This window comes from Ornithorhynchus anatinus, chromosome X5, assembly GCF_004115215.2.
Source record: "Ornithorhynchus anatinus isolate Pmale09 chromosome X5, mOrnAna1.pri.v4, whole genome shotgun sequence".
Lineage (NCBI taxonomy): Eukaryota > Metazoa > Chordata > Mammalia > Monotremata > Ornithorhynchidae > Ornithorhynchus > Ornithorhynchus anatinus.
Genome location: NC_041753.1, coordinates 44,832,940 through 44,858,231, shown reverse-complemented (window position 1 = coordinate 44,858,231; position 25,292 = coordinate 44,832,940). Strand labels below are relative to the sequence as shown.

At 45.8% G+C, this 25,292-nt stretch overlaps 1 protein-coding gene across 2 annotated transcripts in view; it reads right to left on the bottom strand.

Moving 5' to 3' along the window:
- Window positions 1–23,224, bottom strand: part of TTC39B (tetratricopeptide repeat domain 39B) — a 125,806-nt gene extending 102,582 nt beyond the window's left edge. Inside the window, exon 1 of one of the 2 annotated variants that reach the window (XM_029054996.2) lies at window positions 23,074–23,224. In XM_029054996.2, the coding sequence (XP_028910829.1) occupies window positions 23,074–23,115 (42 nt within the window). In that variant the 5' untranslated portion in view covers window positions 23,116–23,224. The remainder of the gene's footprint in view (window positions 1–23,073) is intronic. The other variant, XM_029054995.2, reaches the window with a different exon arrangement.
- Between the last annotated feature and the right edge of the window lie 2,068 nt (window positions 23,225–25,292).

The window sequence follows — 25,292 nt, the reverse complement described above, 5'->3', positions numbered from 1 at the left end:
GAGGAAATGTCCTGGAGGCAACACCTCCAATCAACATGTCTAAAACTGAGCATCTCATCATCCCTTCTAAACATACTCCTCCTCCCTGTCCCATCTCTGTTGAGAACACCAGCATACTCCCCCTTCCCAGAATCCTGCAACTTTGGAGGAGTCCTTTATTCAAATGCTGATTACTTCCACATCTTCCATTGCATTTCCCACATGCACTCCATTCTCTTCACTCAAACATCTACCTCCCTGGTCCAAGCTCTGGTCATATTACTTTTATGGCTTCTGTATCACCCTCATCATTTGTCTTCCAGCCTTGTCTCAATTCAACCTACACTACACACTGCTGCAGGGAACTTCTTGAAGGAGGACTCCCTCAGTACATACCTCCCCAGGCCTCAGAAACTTCCAATGGCTACTCCTCTCCCTCCAAAGCAAGCAAAAACTCACAATTGGCTTCAAGGCTCCTTCCGCTTATAGACTGGCTCTTCACCGATTTGTCAGCTTGTACTCTTCGCTCTTTCCAAGCTCACTTCTTAACGATCTCATTCTCAACTCTCCCACCCCTCAGTGTTCCCCTGGCCTGGAACTCAATCCTCCTCCTCCCCTCTCCCACCAAGTCACAGTACAGTTCTCCCCATTTTCAGAGCCCTCCTGAAATGCCACTTCCTCCAGTAAGCATTCCCCACTTAATTCATAACATCCCAGGTCACATTAACTCAATCTCCTTTAAATCATTTAATTCCTAACCTCAGCACTTTTGCATATGTAAACTCCTTGCAGGCAGGGGAATGTGTCTACCAGCTGTATTTTATTGCTCCACATACACTAAGCTGTATATTCAATCATTCAGCCATTTCATCCTAACTTACTTGTTCTACCTCTTCTTCCTCCTGCTCAAAAATAAGTTATATCTGCCTCTCCTCAGATTATAAATTCCTCGGGGCAGAGCACCTGTGTTTGGCTTCTCCTGTACTTTCCTAAACACTGAGTACAGCAGGTGCTCAGTAAATATCACTGATTATGCTCAGGGACAAAGTTAGATATTTACACTTATCAAATCTTTTGTCTAGTAACCATGAAACGGCATATTTTCAGTCCTGTGTTTTGATATTAACTGAACATTTCTCACAATTTGGAATTTCACAGTATATGAATTTCAGGGCATTACCAAGCATACAACTGCTTGCTCTTCACATCACCTCTGCAAAGGAAAATTTTATTTGCACTGAAATATCATCACTCAATTGTACTTACTGAGCTCTTCGTTCAGTGCTCAATAAATACCACTGATCAATCTGGTTCAGATAAATCAGGGGAGCCAGGAGTATTCACCATGTTCCCTGCCCAAGAGGAGCTTACACAGTCTAGAAGGGGAGAGAGACATTGATATTGAAGAGCCTAGAAATAGTTGTAACTCCTGAAGTGCCTGATAATAATGGTATTTGCTAAGTGCTTATTATGTGCCAGGCACTGTACTAAGTGCTGGGGTTGATACAAGCAAATCGGGTTAGTCACATGCCCTCTCCCATTGGAAGTAACAGGCACAGAGAAGTGAAGGTACTTGACTGATATGTGCTGATGGAGCAGTTTACTTTTTTGACAGAATCAGCCTCATTTCATATTAGATCAGTCACTCCTACCTACTTATAAAAAAATGACAGCTTTGAAAATGGAAAAGCAATAGTGGAAATTCAAGGAACAATCTGTACTGTGGTGACACCCTGCTACTCATGTTCCACTAGGTCAGTAAACAATTGAGGACTGCCTTATGGAGACCTGAAACAAATACCTGTACCATGTTTGATTCCATTTGCTGCTGCTCAGGGACAGGGATCAAGCCTTATATTACTTCTGCAGGTTCCCCAAGTGCCTCAGACACTTAACTCTGTAAACAGTTGGCACTCAACTACTGTGGGTACTGATATTTTACCAACTATGGAAAGAGAGCTTGAGAAGATAAACGGAGCACGCAACTGACGAAAATAGTCAGCCTATCCCTGGCCTTCTTAAGCCATCTTCAAACACACTGGAATCCCAATGCTGGGCATTATGGAAAAGTGTAAGGGTCATCTGGGTCCAGGAGATACACAGCTGGCTGGCTCAAGTATTACTCCCAAAGAGTGAATATCAATGGTACAGTGGCAAACAGGGAGGGGGAAGAAAGGAGGTAAAAAGGAGTGTTTTAAGTGGTATCCTGCAAGTGACCAGCCCTGGGGTCAATTTTCACATTTATCTTTATTGATGGAATAGAGAACATGATCTACTCATTTCTAGATGATACCAAATTGGGTGGAGTTGCTTAAACATATAAGACAGAAATGGAATTCCAAGTGACAAAAATTGGAAAAACATGAAATTTTACAAAAACAAGTGTAAAATTATTTTTCATTGTTAAGTACACCAACACCAGAAATACAGGTTAAGAGAAGACAGACCAGGAACAAGAAAAAAAAAAGGAAAGAAAAATAACATCTCAAGGACATAGCTGAACACAAAATATTTGAGCTGAAATGACAACCCACATGCTAGAGTTTGCATGTATGTGACATTCAAGAACTCTTTCCTCCACCTTAAAAGTACACAGGAAAACTGGAGAGGTTCCACAGGGCAGCCACAAAAAAATTAAAGGGAATAAAAACAAGTTCTTCGGAGAAAGATAAAACAGGTCCACAAAATTCCAAAAAGGAGACTTCAGTTAAACACAGGGAAGAATTTCTTGATTAAAAGACACAAAAAGGAATGGGCCAGCAAGTGAATTTATGGAATCTCCATTCCTAGAGTTCTTGCAAGAAAAAAACAGAAAATCTGGATAAATTATTCATCTGTCTGAATAGAAGAGGCTGGATTGGTTGATCCTTCAAGGCCCCTTCCAACATCACAATGCTAAAATTTTTTGGAGAGTTTCCCTCTGCTCTCCACTCTTTTCAAGAAAAAAAAAGGCATTATAAACTGGGGGAAACACTGCAAAGCCAAGTTTTCATTTTCAGTCAGTAAATATTGATTTTTATGTACTCTTAACACCATGGCCTTGCCCAAGAATATATGCCACATAGCTGACAAGAGCAATGACAACAAGTGCTAAGAGGTGCTTGTGAAAAATGCTATAGAAAGGTTACTCACGTACAGCAGCAAATGAAATTTGCTTTGTAAAGCATATACCCACCAGTTTGGGGAAATTTAAAGTTAGTTAAGACATTTATTTCTTAAATCTCTTTTTCTGCCAAAGAGTACTATATACCAAGCAGCACGCTTAGCATAAGTGCTCACAAAAGCTTCTTTTATTAGAGGATTACGATGAGAACATACTTGCCCTCAAGCAAAACTTTACAAATTATAAAACAATGAAATGAGGTAAGATGCAAAAGGAAACAAAATTTGCCTAATAAACCATCAGCCAAAATAATCATCTAAATCAACAATTTGTTTTGATGGGACATTTAAAAGTCACCTCAAAATCCATTAAAATAATTCACACAAAGCCACTTTCCAGATCTGCAAGTACTGCAAGCCACATACTGTCTAGGGTAGCTCCTATAGCTTTAAGGACTTAAAACCTTTTTCCCCGTGTAGTTTTCTAACTGGATACAACTAAAACATATAACAGGGACAATCCAATGACAAGCCATTTCTGGCTTTGTCAGGTCAAAAGCTAATGGATTTTTGAACATTTCACCTACTACAGCTGCACCAAGGGGAGCCATATAAAGAGAACTCCCTCCCATTTCTATTTTCATTACAGACTTTAAGGAGCTGGGCAATAATCAGTCAATTTTTGGAGATTGTTGGTTACCAAGACTCCATATTCCAAGGATCTGGCTCCCCTGATTTATCCAAACTGGATCAATCAATGGTATTTATTGAGCACTGTGTGCAGGGCAGAGTTGGTATACACATTCCCTTCCCACAAGGAGCTTACAATCTAGAGGGAGAGACAGGCATTAATATCAATGTTACAGGTATGTACATAAGTGCTGTGGGGCTGAAACCACGGTGAATATCAAGGGCTTAAAAGGGTACAAATTCATGTGCACAGGCAATGTAGAAGCGAGAGGGAGTTGGAGAGAGAGGGCTTAATTGATGAAGGCCTCATGGAAATGTGATTTTAAATAAGGCTCTTAAGGTGGCGAAGGTGGTGGTCTATCATCTATGGAGTGGGAGGGAGTTCCAGGGTAGAGGAAGGAGGTGGGAGAGGGGTGGGCGGCTAGGTAGATGACACTGAAGCACAGTGAGTAGCAAGACAGCAAGGTAAGGCAGGAGAAGGAGCCAACTGAGTAGTTAAAAGCTGATGGTAAGGAGTTTGATGAGGAGGCGGCAACCACTGGAGCTTCTTGAGGAGTGGGGTGATGTGGACTGAACTCTTCTGTACAAAAATTATCTGGCCAGCAGCGTGAAGTGTGGACTGGAGTGGGGGGAGAGAGAGAGAGAGAGGAGGCAGATAGAGTGGAATACTCCTCTCAAGAGTAAGATGAAGATGGCAATTGGGGAGGGAAAGAAGGAGAAAGTAAGAGATGAGAGGGGATGGGGTAACTTTAGAGAGAAAAATGGGGAACCTCCATTTTGAGCAACAATTGGAAAGAAGAAAATGGAGGTGGTGGTAGTAGTATAAGTGCTTCCTATCATATTTATTGAGCACTTACTATGTGCAGAGTACTGTACTAAGCACTTGGGAGAGTATAATACAACAGAATTGGTAGATACATTCCCAGCCCACAATGAGCTTACAGTCTAAAGGGGGAGACAGACATTAATATAAATAAGTTATGAATATATACATAAGTGCTGTGAGGCTGAGGGAGGGGTGAGTAAAGGAAGAAAATCTGGGCAACACAGGAGTGGGAAGAGAGGAAATGAGGACTTAATCAGGGAAGGCCTCTTGGAGAATATGTGCCTTCAATAAGGCTTTGAACATTGGGAGACTAACTGCTGGATATGAAGAGGCAAGGTGTTCCAGGCCAGAGGCAGGATGTGAGTGAGTGGTCAGTGGTGAGACAGATGAGATCAAGGTACATGGAGTAGGTTGGCATTAGAGGAGCAAAGTGTGTGGGCTGAGTTGTAGCAGTGAGGTCAAGTAGGAGGGAGCAAGGTGATTTAGTGCTTTAAGGCTGATGGTAAGGCGCTTTTGTTTGATGTGGAAGTAGATGGGCAACCACTGGAGGTTCTTGAGGAGTGGGGAAAACAGGAACTGAACGTTTTTTAGAAAAATGATCCAGGCAACAGAGTGAAGCATGGACTGGGTGGGAAGAGACAGGAAGCAGGGAGGTCAGTAAGGAGGCTGATACAGTAATCAAGGTGGGATAGGATAAGTGTATGGTAGCAATTTGGATGGAGAGGAAAGACAGATTTTAGTGACATTGTGTAAGTTGAATCGACAGGATTTAGTGATAAATTAAATGTGCAGATTGAATGAGAAAGATGAGTCAAGGATAATACCAACGCTATCGGCTTGTGAGACAGGAAGGATGATGGTGCTGTTTACAGTGATGGGGGAAAACCAGGGGGAAAAAAACGGGGTTTGGGTGGGAAGAGGAGTTCTGTTTTGGACACGTTAAGTTTGAGTTGTTGGCAAGATAACCAAGTAGAGATGTCTTGATGGCAGGAGGAAATGCAAGGCTGCCAAAAGGGAGAGAGGTCAGGGCTGAAGATGTAGATTTGGGAATTATCCACATAGAGGTGGTAATTTAAGCCATGGGAGCAAATGAGTTCTCCAAGGAAGTGGGTGTAGATGGAGAATAGAAGGGGACCCAGAACTAAACCTCGAGGGACTCTCACAGTTAAACAATGAGAGGCAGAGGAGTAGCCCGTGAAAGACTGAGAATGAGCAGCCAGAGAGACATATCTGCCAGTACTATACTAAGTGCTGAGGTAGATATATATATGCACATATGAAGGGGAACTTGGGGAAAATCATTCCTGATGGCTTCTATTTTACTGACGTAATTATTGTATTTCTTAAGCACTATTTTAAGTACTGGGGTAAATACAAGTTAATTAGGCTGGACACAGTCCCTGTCCCAAGCTTATGATAAGGGGGAAAAAATATTTGGGTGACTGTGTGTAGAGCAACGAACTAATGTTTGGAAAAAGTGTACAATTGAAGACAGGATCCTTCTCCTCAAGGAGCTTACAGAGAAGCCGAGTGCCCCAGTGGAAAGAGCATGGGCCTGGGAGTCAGAGGACCTGGGTTCTAATCCTGCCTCTGCCACTTACCTGTTTTATGATCTCGGGCAAGCTACTTCACTTTTCTGCATCTCAGGTCCCTCATCTGTAAAATGGGGATCCTACTTGTGGAACAGGGCCTCTGTGGACCTGATTATCTTGTATCTACACCAGCATTTAGGACAGTACTTGGCACATAGTAAGCACTTAAATACCACAATTATTATTACAATCTGGGAAGGGGAGGTAGACAAAATCATTCACAGATATACGGGGGGGGGGGAGAAAATGGAAATGCCGGTGTGTTTATTAAGTAGCGGGTTAAGTTGATACGCACAGAAATGCTACCGGGGGTGTTAGTACATACTTGAGTAGTGGGCTCAGAAGTGCTGAGGCGACAGGGTGGTATGTCCTAAGGAGAAGAAAGTTTAACTAGGGGAATGCTCCTGGTCAAAATGTGATTTCCAACACTGAAGATGGGTAGTTCTATGGTCTGGTGAATTTGAAGTGGAAGGCAGTTCCTGTCAGGAGGACGGTATAGGCCAGGGTTAAGAGGCAGGAGAGACAAGAATGAGCAAAGTGAGGTTACCTTGAGAGTAATATAGAGCATGAGCTGGGGTATAATGGGAAGAGAGTGTGGATAAATAGAGGGGAGAGAGCTAATTGTGTGTCAAAACTAATGGTCAGGAATTTCTTCTGCTTGCTTGATGCAGAGAGGAAAGGGAAACCATTAAAGGGTTTTGAGGAGTGAGGAGACATGAGAAGCAGCATGGATTAGTGGAAAAAGCCCGGGCTTGGGAGTCAGAAGTCATGGCTTCTAGCCCCAGCTCTGCCACTTGTCTGTTGTATGACCTTGGGCAAGTCACTTCACTTCTCTGTGCCTCAATTCCCTTGTCTGTAAAATGGGGATTAAGACTGTGAGCCCCATGTGGGACAACTTGATTACCCTGTATCTACCCCAGTGCTTGGCACATAAGCACTTAAAAAGTGTCATCATTATTAATAATGATGTTTAGAAAAATGATCCAGGCAGCAGAAAGAAAATACAGACTGGAGACCAGAGAGCCAACATAGTAGTTGCGCCAAGATAGAATAGGGGCCTGTACCAGGGTAGAGCCCAATTGGATGGAAAGGCAGATCTGGGAAATGTTGTAAAGGGAACACATGATAGCATTTAACAATAGACTTAACATGAAAATTCAGGGAGAAATCAAGGATTATGCTAAGATTGCAGGTAAAGGGAGGATGGTGATATGGTCACACAGTTTTATCTCAGTCTTCCAAAATATTAGCAACGCCTTCTGTTGGTGTATTACTTAGAAACTTAATATAACCTCAATTCCTTCATCCAGGCCATTGCACTTGTATCTCCCCCTCTAGACTCTAAGCTCCCTGTGGGCATGGAACACGTCTACCAACTTGTATTGTAGTCAGAGGTCATGGGTTCTAATCCCAGCTCCGCCCCTTGTCGGCTGTGTGACTTTGGGCAAGTCACTTCACTTCTCTGTGCCTCAGTTACCTCATCTGTAAAATGGGGATTAAGACTGTGAGCCCCCTGTGGGACACTGGATTACCTTGTATCCCCCCAGCAGTTAGAACAGTGCTTGGCACACAGTAAGCACCTAAATGCCATCATCATCATGCTCTCCCAATTGCTTAGTACAGTGCTCGGCACAAAAAGTACTCAAATACCACTGATGATTAATGATAGTGGACAGAATTTATCATTGATTCATGCCATCCAGGATTTTCCTCCATGTTTTGACAATGGAAGGACACCACCGGTAGCTTAAGTGCCCCCACACACAGTTAAGCAATAGTAGATAGTTTGTTTTATCCAAAATAAGGCTCAGATCCAATTATTATTGAGTGTGTTTCTATAAAGTGGCCTCCCCTGACAGCACTGTATACTCAAGGAGTAAGAAAAAATAAGTAGCACTGCATGTAAAAAAAAAAAAAAGCTATTAAAGCATATTTACCCAGAGAAACCCATATTCTTCAGGTCATAGCAAGACTTGATACTGGAATGGACTGGATTTTAGAAGGAAGACTGATTTAAACATAGCCCTAACAATAATCTCTCCCACAAGATGCTGATTGGAACAAACATGTCATTTTGGGATTTACTGGGTGGAACACCTTTATACAATAGATTGGATCTGTGCCATTTTCCCTCCAAAGTGATCTGGGTATTTAAAATTTCCACATTTATCCTTTTCTGAATTTACAATTCCTCTCAGCCTATGGTGACCAAGTATCTCCATAAAAATTTAGAATCGAGAAGGGAATCCTATATGCTGACCCCCAAACCTCACCCCAAAACACTACCGAACTCTTTGCATCAGCCACTCTGCTTCCTCAGAAATTGGCACCGGCTCCCCTCTGTACCCTCAAGGTATTACCGATTTCGTTTGTTACTGTTTATTGTTGTCAGTGCTGCCACCCACCTCTCTGGCCTCACCATGTCCCTCCTCCCCCGCTCCTCCCTCGCGCCCCTTCATATCCTCCCCTTCCCCTCTCTCGCTCAGCTCTTTCCCGCTCTCTCCTCTGTCTCCTCCCCCGCCCCCACCCTAGAACCCCACTTTACCAGCACTACCCCTCTTCCCCCTCCTCCTACTCTCCCCCCCACCAAACCACCTCCTCACCCCCTCCCCCCTTCTCTCTTCCCCACCCACGCCCCATCCCAGTCCTCCTGTCCCACCGCTACCCCTCATCCCCCTCTCCCCGTCCAGGGCCCCGTCACCTCCTTCCCATCCAAACCCTCCCCTCCCCCTGCCCTTTCCCCCCTCCCCCCCTTGCACCCACAGCTACTTTCAAGTGTGGCCTCTGGAACCCCCGCTCTATTACAGGTAAGCTACCTTTCGTCCATGACCTTTTCCTCTCCCTCTCTCTCCTCCTCCTCGCCCTTTCAGAAACGTGGCTCACTCCCGAAGACACGGTCTCCGCCGCTGCTCTCTCCAGCAGAGGCCTCTCCTCCTCCCACTCCCCCAGACTCACTGGTAAGGGAGGAGGCGTCGGCTTCCTACTCTCACCCCGTTGCCGCTTCCACACTATCCCTCCTCCCCCCTCCCTCTCCTTCCCCTCCTTCGAAGCCCATATCATTCGCCTCTACCACCCCCTCCAGAGACTTGTCGCTGTCATCTACCGCCCTCCTGGTCCCACCTCCGACGTCTTCAACCACCTAGACCCCTTTCTCACCTTCCTTCTCTCCTTCTCTCTGATCCTCGGAGACTTCAACATCCATATGGATGTACCCGATGACTCCTCTGCCGCCCGCCTGCTATCCCTCCTCGACTCTGCCGACCTCCTCCTCCACCATACCGCGCCCACTCACCGACTCGGTCACACCCTCGATCTCGTCATCTCCTACCACTGCACTATCTCCTCCCTCATCGACTCTGAAATCCCTCTCTCTGACCATAACCTTCTCACCTGCCTCATCTCTCACACTCCCTCCCCCTGCAAACCTTCGCTACTGCCCCACAGAGACCTCCGCTCTCTTGATCCCATCCGTCTTTCCAAAAGCATCTCTCCTCACCTTGCCGCCCTGTCCTCACTTCCCACTCTCGATGATCAGGTCTCCACTCTCAACTCCACCCTCTCTACTCATCTCAACTCTCTCGCCCCCCTTTCCCTCCGCCGCTCTCGCTCCACTAACCCACAGCCCCAGATCACCTCCTCTGTCCGCCTCCTACGCTCCTATGCTCGAGCTGCTGAGCGCTGCTGGCGAAAGTCCAAGCACCAAGCCGACCTCACACACTTCAAATTTATCCTTTCCTGCCTTAACTCTGCCCTCTCCTCCGCCAGGCAAAACTTCTCCTCCCTCATCGACACCCATGCCCGTCACCCCCGCCAATTGTTCCGGACCTTTAACTCTCTCCTTAGGCCCCCTGTTCCTCCCCCTCCCCCATCTCTCACCCCCAATGATCTGGCCACCTATTTCATCACAAAAATCAACACAATCAGGTCTGAGCTCCCCAAAGTCACCCCACCGCCTCTCCCCTCCCCCCCACCAACCCTCTCCCCTACTTTTCCATCCTTCCCTGCAGTATCCTCAGAGAAGATCTCCTCCCTCCTCGCAAGTGCCACCCCCTCCACCTGCGCCTCGGACCCCATTCCCTCTCACCTCATTAAAACCGTCGCCCCTGCCCTCCTCCCTTCCTTAACTTCTATTTTTAACCACTCAATCTCCAAGGGCTCCTTCCCCTCTGCCTTCAAACATGCCCACGTCTCCCCAATCCTAAAAAAACACGCTCTTGACCCCACTTCCCCCTCCAGTTATCGCCCTATCTCCCTACTACCCTTCCTTTCCAAAATCCTAGAACGAGTCGTCTACAATCGATGCCTAGAATTCCTTAACTCCCATTCTCTCCTAGACCCCCTCCAATCTGGCTTCCGTCCCCTCCACTCTACTGAGACTGCTCTCTCTAAGGTCACCCATGGCCTCCTTCTTGCCAAATCCAATGGCTCCTACTCCATTCTAATCCTCCTTGACCTCTCTGCTGCCTTTGACACTGTCGACCATCCCCTCCTCCTCCATACCTTATCTCACCTTGGCTTCACGGACTCTGTCCTCTCCTGGTTCTCCTCATCTCTCTGGCCGGTCATTCTCGGTCTCCTTCGCTGGCACCTCCTCCCCCTCCCATCCTTTAACTGTTGGAGTTTCTCAAGGGTCAGTTCTTGGCCCTCTTCTGTTCTCCATTTACACTCACTCCCTCGGTGAACTCATTCGCTCTCAGGGCTTTGACTACCATCTCTACGCAGATGACACGCAGATCTACATCTCCGCCCCTGTCCTCTCCCCCTCCCTTCAGGCTCGCATCTCCTCCTGCCTCCGGGATGTCTCCACCTGGATGTCAGCCCGCCACCTAAAACTCAACATGAGCAAGACTGAGCTCCTCATCTTCCCTCCCAAACCCAGTCCTCTCCCAGACTTGCTTATCACCGTGGATGGCACGACCATCCTTCCCGTCTCTCAGGCCTGCAATCTCGGTGTCATCCTTGACTCGTCTCTCTCGTTCACCTCACAAATCCTATCTGTTACCAAGACCTGCCGATTTCACCTTTACAATATCGCCAAGATCCGCCCTTTCCTCTCCACCCAAACGGCTACCTTACTGCTACGGGCTCTCGTTATATCCCGGCTAGACTAATGTGTCAGCCTTCTCTCTGACCTCCCTTCCTCCTCTCTCGCCCCACTCCAGTCTATTCTTCACTCCACTGCCCGGCTCATCTTCCTGCAGAAACGATCTAGGCATGTCACTCCCCTTCTTAAACAACTCCAGTGGTTGCCTATCAACCTCCGCTCCAAACAAAAACTCCTCACTCTAGGCTTCAAGGCTCTCCATCACCTTGCCCCTTCCTACCTCTCCTCCCTTCTCTCTTTCTACTGCCCACCCCGCACACTCCGCTCCTCTGCTGCCCACCTCCTCACCGTCCCTCGGTCTCGCCTATCCCGCCGTCGACCCCCGGGCCACGTCCTCCCGCGGTCCTGGAACGCCCTCCCTCCTCACCTCCGCCAAACTAATTCTCTTCCCCTCTTCAAAACCCTACTTAAAACTCACCTCCTCCAAGAGGCCTTCCCAGACTGAGCTCCCCTTCTCCCTCTACCACCCCCCCTTCACCTCTCCGCAGCTTAACCCTCTTTTCCCCCCATTTCCCTCTGCTCCTCCCCCTCTCCCCTGCCCTCCCCTCAGCACTGTACTCGTCTGCTCAACTGTATATATTTTCATTACCCTATTTATTTTGTTAATGAAATGTACATCGCCTTGATTCTATTTAGTTGCCATTGTTTTTACGAGATGTTCTTCCCCTTGACTCTATTTATTGCCATTGTTCTTGTCTGTCCGTCTCCCCCAATTAGACTGTAAGCCCCTCAAACGGCAGGGACTGTCTCTATCTGTTGCCGACTTGTTCATTCCAAGCGCTTAGTACAGTGCTCTGCACATAGTAAGCGCTCAATAAATACTATTGAATGAATGAAACCTCATTCTGTCCTGCTTTCCACCCCCGACCCCGGCAGGAATGAGGGCAGGGAATGTGTCTGTCCCATGCACTTAGGACAGTGTTCTACACACAGTAAACACTCAAATGCAATTGAATGGAGAACAGCACCTGTAAGCATGAGGTTTCAAAATCCTCAGGAAGGCTATAGGCTACAAGTGTGCTGTGTATTCCCAATCACAAGGACCTTGAAATTCTGCTCCTCCAGTTACAGTTCCCTGACTTGTTTCATTTTGTACATCTTTTGTTTTAATGGCTTAACTGTTTCATTGATCCCAATGTGCCTACCTTTAGTCCTCTGCCCCAAAATATATTCATAGATTGTGAGCCCTCAAATGGGATCCATGTCTAATTCCCACCTGTGAACTCTTTCCCAGCACTTAGTACAGTGCCCTGCACCCATTAAATGCTTAATACTCCCAAATTGCCACACTTTTGCTGTTGCCTCCAAAATTCAACACAGTAACAGACAAACCAACTCTGTCCTTACCAAAACATCAGTGTGCACATGACACAATAATGTATGCCCTCTACAAACTGGCATGCCTTTCTGTCCCTTGAAGGATTAAACATAGGAATTTGCACAAAATATTCATTTCACAATTCAACTCCTGATTTTATGTGTTGTTCTCTGCACAGTTCAACTGTAGGTATGTTAAAGAGTAAATCAAATCAATGGTATTTATTGAGCACTGTGTGCAGAGCACTGTACTGGGCACTTCAGAGAGTACAAATTGGGAGACATAATCCCAGCCCACAAGGAATTGGTAATTAATAAATATTAAAGTTGTATTTTAATCTTACACACACACACTTTTCCTCAGTCCAAGATTCTTTCAACTACAAAAAAAAATACTAAATTTGGAGGTGAAAAACCTGGGGCACAAAACCAACCTACTTAATTAAATGACTGATCAGTGCAATAAGATATTAAATGGCCTTAGACCTGACTGGCAAATTGGTCAGAAATGAAATATGTTAAGCCAAAACCTTTTGTTTTAAAAAGTTGTGAAAAATCAGAATCTTAGTAGAGTTCAGACTACCTTCCCGCTGCTCTAGCACAGTACTATGCAGATATACTGACTGCCATCAGATGCATGATGACTCCAATTTCACTAAGTGGGAAGAAATGATAACTGCTTGTAGTCTGTTCAAAATTGTTGAAGCAAAACTGGAAGTCTGGATTCAACTTTAAACTCAAAGTGGAACAGGGAAGAAGCCAGCCTTGATACCCTGATTTAAATAAGAATATATGTTACAATTGGAAAAACTCAGATATTTTTCCTCAAGAGGACTAACTTTAAGTGGAACAACTGTTCATGCATAGTTTCAGGAACGATATAGAAGAAAAAAAAAGGGCGCTAACAAGTGCTACCTCTCTGCAGGCAGTTCCATATGAGTGCTATGGCTCACAGTGGTCAGAGTTAGAGTGATTCTACTCTACACACAAACTCAGCTAGTGGGCAGCAAACAGGAACTTGAAGCTATTGTAGCCACTGCTCCTGCTGCCTGTTCTAAGGCTCCTATAAAAACACTCACTTGGGGTGAACAGCCTGACCCCTGGACTAGCTCTTTCCTCAGATTCTCGGTAGTCATCAACAAGTTGACTAGTTCAAGGATCAGGCCATTCACCCCCAAGTGACCCAGCTTTATCTATAGTCTCATTTCCCAAGGGGGCAACTTTAAAAGCTTGGCTGCCACCTGAGAGAAAGGAGAATCAGACCATAAAACTCATTCCTCCTCTTGCCTTTTGCAAAGTCAGTTTAATGCCAGGTGACCTTCTCCTCCCCCCACCCCAAGTAGGGGCCTATAAAGAATGAAGCTCAAAATATAAGACCAAGAGCCAAAGCAAGCACATGTGATTGCAAGAGATAGCCGGTGTGACAACAGCCTGCATAAAGAGGCCCATGAGCAACCAATATAAACAGAAGTATTCATCCAGCTGTCATCTATGCACAAAAGCAGCAGTGACAGGTAAACAGCAAGAATGACAGCCAGGCAGCTCAACACCCAGCTCTGCTGCTGCCCCTGCCACCCCTACACAGACTGTTCATTAGAGGTTGCCAGCATGGCTGCTTTTCTCATGGCCAGAGTGGAAAGCCACAGGGAAGCCAGCTGCAGCAACCCCGGAAGACATAATGGCGGAGGGATCGGCCGTGGGGAAGAAGCAGTTTGGCAGACGCTCACTCTCCATCCATCTGCTGCTGTTCGCTAGTAAGAATAAATCCACCAGATCGTAAGCTTCTTGAGACCAAGGATTGTGTCTCCCTACTCTATTGGACCTAAGTGCTTGGCACACTGTAAGTCCTCAAATTGTGATATTTAAGCACTTATAGCTACCCCAGTGAGTGACACAAAAGATAAGCAGATTGGACACAGTCCCATCCCACAATTTAAGAGGACAGAGATAACAGGATCTCAATCCCCAGAGACGTTAAAAGACTTGTCCAAGGTCATATAGCAGGAAAGTGGTGGAGTTAAGTATCCAGATCTCCTGACTCCCAGCCCTGTGCTCTTTCCTTCCATTAGACCATATTGCTTCTCAGAATTTCCACTACCATAAGCAAGACTTCAGGGGATTCTGCCTGCTGTTTTCTGGATGGCAAGACATGGGGCTGAAATCTGGACCTGTTTTGTTTAATGTCTGGAGAGATCCGTCCCGTAGGCCAGTGAATTTTGTAGTTACCAGTTTGAAGCATAATTATGATTGAAGATAGCTTTCCATCTTTCCTGATTTTTACTATTTGTGTAATTACACTGATTTACAGTGGCTGCAAAGTAGATGGCCTGCTAAGTACTTCTAATGTTTAAAAATGTAGGAGTATAGGGAACCTTTTCATATTCCATTAAGTAGCTTTACAAGAATTTACAATCATTCTATGATTATTCCTTATCCTCTGCAGCAGTGTTGTCGTCTAAATTTTCCCCAGGGCCATTTCCAGGTATATGAAACAGCTAAGAAACACAGATTTTCGCCAAAAAATAAAATAAAAATATCTCAATGTAATTTATATATTTCTCCCTAGATTATGTGAACTATTCAAGAAATTAAAATGAATTCTCTCTCAAGGCTGTCACTTCTTTCTCTTCTTTTCCTCCTTGCCCACCCTGGTCTCAGGGAGCCAGATGTCCCACACCAAATATAAGGGAGATACAAAAGCAACCCAAAACCCTTTCTAGGTCACTAATAGCCAATTATGACAGAATCTCGTCTCAATAGCAATGGGCACTGATGTTTCCATTCTTTCAAGCAGCTTCACTATACTGATGATTATGCCTGTGTTCTGGGGCAGTGGCACTTGTACGTATACCTACTGGAACACCAAATGAAGCAATTGAATAGGACGACAGGGGTGAAGCACATAAAGTGTATGGAGCAGTCATAGTATTTATTTCCAATCCATGAATCCATTATATTTACTGAACACCATGTACAGAGCACTACTGTACTAAGTACTTGGGAGAGTACAACAGAGTTGGTAGACTTGTTTCTTGCCCAGGAGGAGCTTACTCTAAGTACCTATCGTGTACAAAGATCTGTATTCTGCAGTGGGAGAAGACAAAATACAAGCTTGAGAACAAAGGCAGGATTTGTTTATGGCCGGAATAACTGCAGCACAGCTCAATTGGTGGTATTTGAGAGTTTACTGTGTGCAGACTGTACTAAGTACTTGGGAGAGTCTAATATAGAGTTGGTAGACACATTCCCTGTCCACAGCAAGCTTACAGTCCAGAGGATGAGCTCCAGTGCTTTCCTGTATGACTGTGATCTAGAAGTCAGTTGTCTTACTAGCTGCCGCAGTATGAAGCCCATATCATCCAGTTATTTTTTGGGAATTCCTGTCAGGCCCCATCCATTGGTTCTTTGACCCTGATGGCATAGCCCCAACAGGCAGAAATTGAAAACAGATCCCAGGCCTCCTGATTCCCAACAGCAAAGCTGTTTGGACAATTCTATTTTAAAGACTGGGCAGAGCTACAATCCCAATAAAGGCACTGCATGTGGATGTCCAAATGATTATGACAATGAACAGTGTATTTCCTCATCTATCCTAAGGAAAAAAGACATGGACGTAGATTGTGTGAAACAGCAGTTCCCAAACTGCTTTCCTTTGCAGTAGCATTTGGGTATTTCCTAATGGATTGGGGGGGGGGGGGAATGGATAGTACTGTCTAAATTTTCTCCCAGTTGAGGCTTACCAAAAAAAAAAAAAGAAGTTTAGATTACATGAAAATTCAATATTTCCCAATCTCCTCCTCTTCCCACTGGTCTTGTACTTTGTCCCCTCATATCCTATTCTCTCTCCCTGACCCTTATCAAATCAAAGGTATTTTAGTGCTTACTGTGTGCACAGCACTGTACTAAACACTTGAAAGAATAAACACAATCTCTGCCCACACAGGAAACTTGAGTCTAGAGGAGGAGATAGCATGGAAATAAGTTATAGGTAGGAGAAGTGGCAGAATATAAGGATACATGGATAAATGCTGTGGAGGCTGGGGGTGGGTTGAGTAGCAAAAAGTGCTTAAGGGATAAAGATCTACATGCATAAGGAATACATAAGGGAGGGCAAATAAGAGTTTAGTCAGGGAAGGCCTCTTGGAGGACATATGATTATTGTAGTAGGGCTTTGAAGGTGGGGAGAATGGTGGTCTGTCAGATATGAAGAGGGAGGGAGTTCCAAGTCAGAGGGCGGATGAGGGTGAGGAGTCGGCGGCAGACAGTCGAGATCAAGGTATGTGGAAGATTGGCATTAGAGGAATAAAATTCGTGGGTTGTGTTGTAGTAAGAGATCATGAGGTAAGGTGGGGTGAAGGTGGGGGAGAAGAGCTGATTGAGTGCCTTAAAGCGGTAAGGAGTTTCTGTTGGTTGCAGAAGTGAATGGGTAACCATTGGAGGTTTTCTTAAGGAGTGGAATGGCATGTACTGAATTTTTTTTTTTAGGAAAATGATCTGGGCAGCAGAATGAAGTATAGACTGGAGAGGGGAGGAACAGGAGGCAGGGAGATCAGTGAGGAAGCTGATACAGTAGTATAGACAGGATATGATACAGTGCTTGGATAAATACAGTAGCCGTTTGGATGAAGAGGAAAGGGTGGATTCTAGAGATGTTGTCAAGGTAGAAGGAACAGGATTTGGTGACTGTACGTGCAGGTTGATTAAGAGCTGTACCACCAAGGGAGAACGATGGTGTCTAAAGCCATAAAAAAAGTCAGGGGAGTACATTGCTTGGGTAGAAAGATAAGGAGCTCTGTTTTGGGAATGTTAAATTTGAGGTGTTGACAGGACATTCGAGTAGAGGTGTCCTGAAGACAGGAAGATATGTGAGACTGTAGAGGAGAGGAAAGAGTCAGGGGCTGTAGAGGTAGATTTGGGAATTTATCCACATATAGACAGTAGTTGGTGCCAAAGGAGTGAGTCTTCCAAGAGAGTGGGTGTAGTTGGATAATAGAAGGGGATCCAGAAATGAGCCATGAGGGACTGCCACAATGGATAAGAAGCAGTTGAGGAGCCGAAAAGATGCTGAGAAGGAGCAACTGGAGAGGAGGAAAATCAGAGAAGACAGTGTCATTGAAACCATGGTTAGACAGTGTTTCCAGGAGAAGGGGTTGGTCCACAGTACCGAGAATAACTGAGGGGTCAAGGAGGATTAGGATTGAATAGGGGCAAGAAGGAGTTCACTGGTGACTTTAGAGAGGGCAGTATCCATGGAAAGTAGGCAGTGGAAGCCAGATTACAGGGGCTCAAGGAGAGAATTGGACGAGATAAAGTGGAGGCTAAGGGTACAGACAGCTAGCTCAAGGAGTTTGGAAAGGAATGGTGGGAGTGAAGTGGAGCAGTAACTAGAGAGTACAGTGAGGTCTAGGGAGGAGTTTTTTTGGAATAAGAGATACATGGACATGTTTGAAAGCAGTGGGAGGAAGCCACTGGAAGTGAGCAGTTGAAGATGGCAGTCAGGGAGGGAAGAAGTTAGGGAGCAAGGGTTTTAAGAAGGTGTGAAGGGCTGGGGGAGATTTTAAGAGGTAGGCAATCTCAAGATACTGTGAGAGTAGAAGGAAATCACAGAGGTGCAGGGGAGATTTCAGGGGGAGCTGATGGTTTCAATTTTATTGCTGAAATAGGTGGCAAGGTCACTGGGGCAAGAGATGGGGGACAGAGGTACAAGGGTTTAAAGGAATTAAAAATCTGAGAAATCGGGGGGGGGGGGGGTGGAGGTACAGAATTTTGAGGAAGTTAAAAGTCAAACGAACAGCACAGGCAGTAGGGATGGGAATCAATAAGGATGTAAAAGTATTGTTGCTGAGCAGTGGAGAGGGCAGAGTTATAGCTGGTAAATTCAAAAACTTTGAGATCAATGAGGTCAGCCTGGTGTCTGGATTTCAGCCAGCAGCACTCGCCAGCTCAAACACAAGAGTACTGTGGAGGTGATCCAGAGTTGTAGGTTGGTGGTAGGAGACTAAAGGAGGGACAGGGGACTGAGGAAGTTGAGGGCATGGATTTTTGCATCAAAAGAAAGTCTACTGGATATGGAGACCAAATGGCACATGGCAGCTTTGGAAAATTGGAAGGGATCAAGAGATTGGAGGTCCCTGTTAAAGAACAGGACAGATTTGGCTATGTGGGAGAACAGGCAGGTGAAGAGACTGTGGTCAGATAAAGGAATTTCAGAGTTGGTGAAAGTAAAGATTGTACCATGACTAGGGATGATGAGAGTGAGCATGTATCCAAACTGGTGAGTGATGTGGATCAGGTGGTCAGTGGAGTTGAGAGGAAGTGGGCAGGTCTTTAAAAACAACAGTGTGGATATTGAAGTCCTCAAGGATCAGTGTATGAATGGGGAAAGAGAAAAGTGGTCAAAATGGTTCAAAAATTTGGATCTAGGGCCTAGAGGGTGGTAAATGACGGTGACTAGTACTTGGAATGGGTGGTAGAGGTGGATGATATAGGCTCCAGAGGTAAAGAAAAAAAGATTGGTGGGGGGGTGGGCGGAGGGAGAGAAAAACAAGCAGCATCTGGAGGTGGGGGAAGAAGGGAAGCCAACTCTTCCCTCTTTTCCTATGAGTCTTGGAGAGTGGGAGAAATTGAGGCCGTCTCAGGAGCCATAAGTTTCAATGATGACAGGGAAGACCAGTGATTGGGTCTGGAACAAGTCATGGGTGAAGGAAGTTTTCCTATAATGGAGTTTACAGTTCTATGCTCCCCTCCTTTAAAAAAAAACCACAACAAAATGCAGTCTGTTGATCAGAGTCCCAGGGTAGGCTTGAAGGTGGGATTAATGGTATGTGGGTTCAAACACTGTTTTTTTGTCTGCACAGTGAAGTCCCAATATAAGTTGGATTTGGGTCAAAATATAGTGTGATGACGCCACAAGAATCAATGGGCTGACAGTCAGAAGCTAGGAATTCTAATACCACAAATAAATACACCTTACTATTTAACTATAACAAGAAGGTGCCTGTAAAGAAGAAATACAGGCAGATGAATAACCCAAGCCCTCAGGGATGCAGGATCTGCCTAGTGATTAATAGCTGATGTCAACTGCAAGTTGGAACCCGGTCACTGTTTGTCATTTACCCTCACTTTGCTTGCCTGTAACTTGTGTGAACAAAGAGCTACAGTTTGGCCAGTGGCCAGATATTGAGTGCCCACCCTTACAATTGGACAAGTGTCACCAGGGAATACATACTGTCAGTTTTTGATTATTCAACTTGTACATTTTTCATGCCTCTTGCTTTGCCTCCTTCTGGCTAGCTCATTATTCATTAGCACTTTCTCCCCAAAAGGGGTAAAAGGAAAGAAAGCAAAAGACTCAACACAATTAATTCTGCACATTGTTTGAAGGTCTGATGAAAAGGTTTGGAAGGAAAAAAAGAGTACTAACTACAAAGAAGCATTTGGCTTGATATGGATTAGCAAGCAATGCCATACCAATCACTCAAGTTTACTGAGCAGAGAGAATTTGGGAGAGTATAATACAACAGAGTTGGTAGACATTACCTGCCCACAAATAGCTTAATCTAGAGGGCAGATTAGATAGCCATCTTGATAAAACAGACCAGAGAAAAGGAGAGGCTTCCCCAAGATCCTGCCCTGACGCCAATACACAGTATAAGGAAGATGGTAGTAGGGGTATCCACTTACTTGAATAGCAATGGAGGCTTCCTGCTGTTTTGGCCTTTCCTATGATTTAAAAATGAATTTAAATATGGAAGTGTTGCTATCTACATGGTCCATCTCTAAGTGATGTGACTGGCTCAGAGAACGCTCCAGGAATCCAGCAATGATATTTACTGAGCACTTACAATACGAGTTAGTACACATGATCCCTGCCCTCAAGAAGCTTACAGTCTAGGGGGGAGATGGATGATAAATTACAGATAGGGAAAGCACACCATAAGTGCTCAATAAATGACTGAATGGGATCTGGATGCAGGAGCATAGAATGTGGGAGGAAAGCATAGAAGCAGCATGGCAGAGAGGAAAGGGCACAGACTGGGAGTCGGAGGACCTGGGTTCTAATCCCAGCTCTGCCACTTTGCTGTGTTACCTTAGACAGGTCAATTAACTTCACTGTGCTTCAGTTACCTCATCTGTAAAATGGGGATTAAGACTGTGAGCCCCACGTGGGACAACCTGATTCCCCTGTGTCTACCCCAGCGCTTAGAACAGTGCTCTGCACATAGTAAGCGCTTAAATACCAACATTATTATTATATGTGGGACAGGGACTGTGTCGACACGATTGTCTTGTATCTATATCAGTGCTTACAGTAGTGCCTGGCACACAGTAAGCATTTAATTCTACAATTATTTTCCCCCAGTATTTAAGCAGTTTATTAATACTAGGAAAGAGAAGGAGAAAGAACTAAGAAGAGGGGGAAGATTTGGACAGCAAGGACTGCATGGAACTGAGGATAAGGAGAGCCATCTGTCTGAGACAGATTGAGATGTGAGAACAGGCTTGGGTACCTGGATTGAGTGGATTTGATTCTCTTCCCTAATGGGAGAAACAACAGTGATGCAGCCACTGTCACCACCTCGATGGCTGTTACCACTGGCTGGCAAGAATTCCTTGCGTATTTGCCAAAGGAGCCAGAGGAGGTGGAAAACTAGTCAGCCGGTGGCAGCAGTTGCATTCCACTATAGTTTCCCTTAATTTGCCAGCAGTAACAAAGCAGCCTTTGACACATAGTAAGTGCCAAATAAATGCCATTATATGTTCAAAAAAAATCATTTATCCCAGGGCTTAACATCCAGTGTTAAATACCAAAATGATTAATGAAGTTATAGCCACCATTCTCTCCACTGACTGATCAACTTCATCTCTCTGCAGACTCCTTACTATTTCCACGCCTGAAATTCCCACCAGCCAGCAAGGATGAGGGAGGCAGTACTAGAACTGTTGCCCTTTCACTTAGCTCCTGTTTCTGCTGCTGCTTCATGACTCCACAGGAGAAGGACCGTATTGGAAAGTATGTGGGTCCCTGTGAACGGGCGTGTCTGTTCCTCTCCCACAACCGTGTTCAAAGCACAGTTCTTTCTGCTGTCAGCAATAAACCTGTGCTACTAATGACTAAAGACGCCGGTTCAAAAGGTTCGTGGTTGTGTTTGGCCTTCGGGCACCACAGGATGCCATGCGATTAAGTATCCTCCAAGAGGCTGCAGGAGGTAGCTACCAGAATCAACACCACTTCCCTTACCTTTTCCCTTTCGTTCTGCCTATTTAAAGGGAAACTCAATGAAAGCTTTGAATACTCGACTTTAGACACAGTCCCGTGAGACAAATTCATAGCTGGGGAATGTTTGGAGTGCTACTGACCCACGTCCCCTTACCCAAGTATTGCACCACAAACTGAACCCTGGTGCGGGCAGAAACCTGTAAAAAGCAAGTCAGGTGGCAAAGCAGAGGCGGCCCATCTACTCTGGCTCATACCACAACTTTTTTTTTTCAACAGCATTTGTTATGCATTATGTACCAGGCACTGTACTAAACGCTGGGGTAAGATCATCAGACGGTCCATGTCCCACATGAAGCTCACAGTGCCAATCCCCATTTGCCCGATACCTTGCTGATCGAAAAGTTTCCACAAGGAAGCAAATAAGTCAACCGCTCTCAAGTGCCCTGAAAGGACTTAAAACGCCCGAGCTCTTTGGCAAGAGGAAGTGACCATAAAACGATAACGCTCTCGCTCTCTCTCCTCCCCCCACGCCCTCCGTGAAGAGGAGTAGTCAGGAAGAGGCAGAACGAGTCGAGAGGCTTTCTTCTGCGACCATGACCCTGGTGGATATCCCCGGGGTCAAGGTTGCAGAAACAGCTTGGATCCCGGGGCTTGTCTTCTCCGCCACCGGGAATGGAACCTTTGGGAATAGCTCATCTTCGGGAGCCCCGCACCTCCTCCCTGTAGCTACTCCCAGTTGCTTCTTTTGCCCCCCCACCTGTTACCGAGCCGTGCCCAGACCGGCCTCCCGCAAGGCGAGCCCCCCCAACCCACAGCCCCGCCCCGCCCTCGACAGACAGTGGACACCTTGGGTCTATTTGCGTCTCCCACTACACCTCCGAAGTTTCTCGTTTTATTCTCAGGTTACTCCTAGGTAAAGCTTCTGACCCTCCCCCAAACCCCAGCCCCAACATTCTCACATCCAGGTCCCCACAACCCGACGTCCGCCCCACCCTCTGCCCAAATTCCCAATCCCCCACCCCTTCCTGATGCTCCCTCTTCACCTCGGCCCCTAATCCCGTTTCGGCACCTCCGCTTTCCCCTCCCCATCTTGGCACTTCCCTCCCCCCCCCATCCCTTTTATTTCCCCCTCTTCTCCCACTCCCCCGTCAGCAGCACCCTGCCCCCCCACCCCCCAGAGCCCTCCCGCACTCCCCTACTCCGGGGCGAAAAGACTGGGCCGCACCCCGCTGCCCCTCTCTACCTCGTCCGCTTCTTGCTCCGCTCCATTGCCCACCAACGCCATGTTCCCGCCGCCCTAAACCCCGTTCGGGGAGCACCACGCAACCCCAGCACGACTCCCACTGCCACCTCTACCGGCTGCAGCGCCTCTGGAGGGGAGGGATATAGGACGGGAAGGGGGCGGACCGCGCAGACCCCGCCCGATCCGCCTTCCTCGGCGGGCAACAGAGCTCTTTCAGCCCCACGCAAACCCCGCCCTCTGCTTTGAAGTCCCGCCCCCCGATCTAGTTTTCGCTCTCTAGCTCTCCACTCTCTCTCTCTCTCTCTTTTTCTCTTTCCCTCCGTGCACGTCCCGCCCTCCGATCCACGTTCCTCTTCTTCCTGCCTAGCCAACTCATTTCCCCATCCCGCAACCCCGCCCTGCCCTGCCCTGCTCTTCAAGCTCCTCCTCTCTGCCTTTAGGCACCAGCCCTCTCACCCCCTTGTCCTCTCCCCCAATTACTTCTTGCAAATTTTCTGCTCGGCCTTGGGCGCCCGCCCTTCAGCCACTTGCCTGATTACATCTGTCAGCGGCTCAACTTCCCTTTACTTTAGTCCAACCTCTAAAGTACTCAAAGGTTTGAAGTTTGGAGGAATCCCTCCATCCCGGCGGCTGATTCCTCGGGCTGGAAGTGGATATCTAGGGAAGAGGAGTAAAGTACTACTGTAAAGATCACACTTATCCGCCAACTCTATTGTGTTGCACTTCTCCTAAGCACTTAGTATAATACTCTGCACGTGGTAGGCGTTCGATGAACATCACTGATTGATTACACTTGGGCGGGAAAAAAAATCTCACAAGTAAGGGAATCATAAGGGAAAGGCTTAGGGCAGTGCCTGGCACATAGTAAGAGCTTAACAAATGCTATTTGAAAAAAAAAGGAGGGGGCTTGTAAACTGGCTCCTGCTGTGAGCGGTGAAGAATTGCGGCCAGGATGGGGGGTGCAAGTGATTATTTCCTTTTTATCTTCCTGTCTATGTTTGGGTTTCTTGGGTAGTTTATTAGCTGTACTTATACATCACACATATTCAGAAGGACTCATTCAACTATATTTTTTTCGTGAAACCTGTTCTGTTTTAAGAGATTGAACACTTCTCCCAGAACCATAAAGAGAGGAAATATTCACTGCAAAGAAACTAGTCTGATGGAAAACAAGATCATGCTCAAATAAAGAGAAGGGAAGATTTCTTCCTTCCCAACCCAATTATACACTTTATTAGCGATGCATGACTCCCATTTTCAGGGTCAGTAGATCCAAATTGAATATTAAATCCTTTGATCTGCACCTTCTCTCACTGCGGCTTTCTTCTCTGTCTTCTTATTTGGAGCTCAATCCTTCTAGTGATTTTCAGATATTAAGATCCTCCATAGGTTCAAAAGAACTTATAGGCCTCGTTTACTTGCTCTCAAATTATTGACTTTTAGTTGTAGAAATCAGATCGGAGATCGTTTATTTTCTACTATTGCAGAAGAAGTTCTCTGTTAGCTCTACATCAATGGGATTTACTGAACGTTTACTGTGTGTAAAGCAATATACATTTATAACTTATTCAGATTTTTTAAAGGATGTGGAGAAACTGAAAAGGGTTCAGGGAAGAGGAACAGAAGTGAATCAGTGGAGGAAAGGTTAAGGGAATAGCTTGCTTAGAGAAGTCTAAAGGGTAACTTTAGTTCTAGCTGTCTTTATTTGAAGGGTGTATGTGAGAAGGATGCTGACCAATTGTTCTCCATGACCGTGGAGGGTCACACAAGAGTAAATGGAGAACTTTGTGACTCTTAGGGTAAATAAACATAGGGCTGGGCACCAAGGAAGACTGTGGGGTCACCATCCTAAAGGTCATAAGAAGACAGGTACCTGTCCTGGAGGCAAGGGTCTGCTGAACAGACGATCTCCCATTGTCCCTTCCAAGCCTAGGATGCTATGATCCTATCATCTAAGCTACCATGATAACCTTAACTAAAAGACCTAATAGAATTGCTGGGTACCTACTTGAATGAAAAATGACCATTTTCTTTGCATATTGAATTATCTCTTGATTTCAAAATGTATGTTTCTTTGTACATCCAAGTGAAAATGGAGTCCTCTTTATAGCTTAATTTCATCATTTTCCAAGCCAACATGCTGTTACATGGTGCTCTACTAAGTTACATTACTCAGGTGTTCCATTTCATAATAGCAACTAGCATGGAAATCAAATACA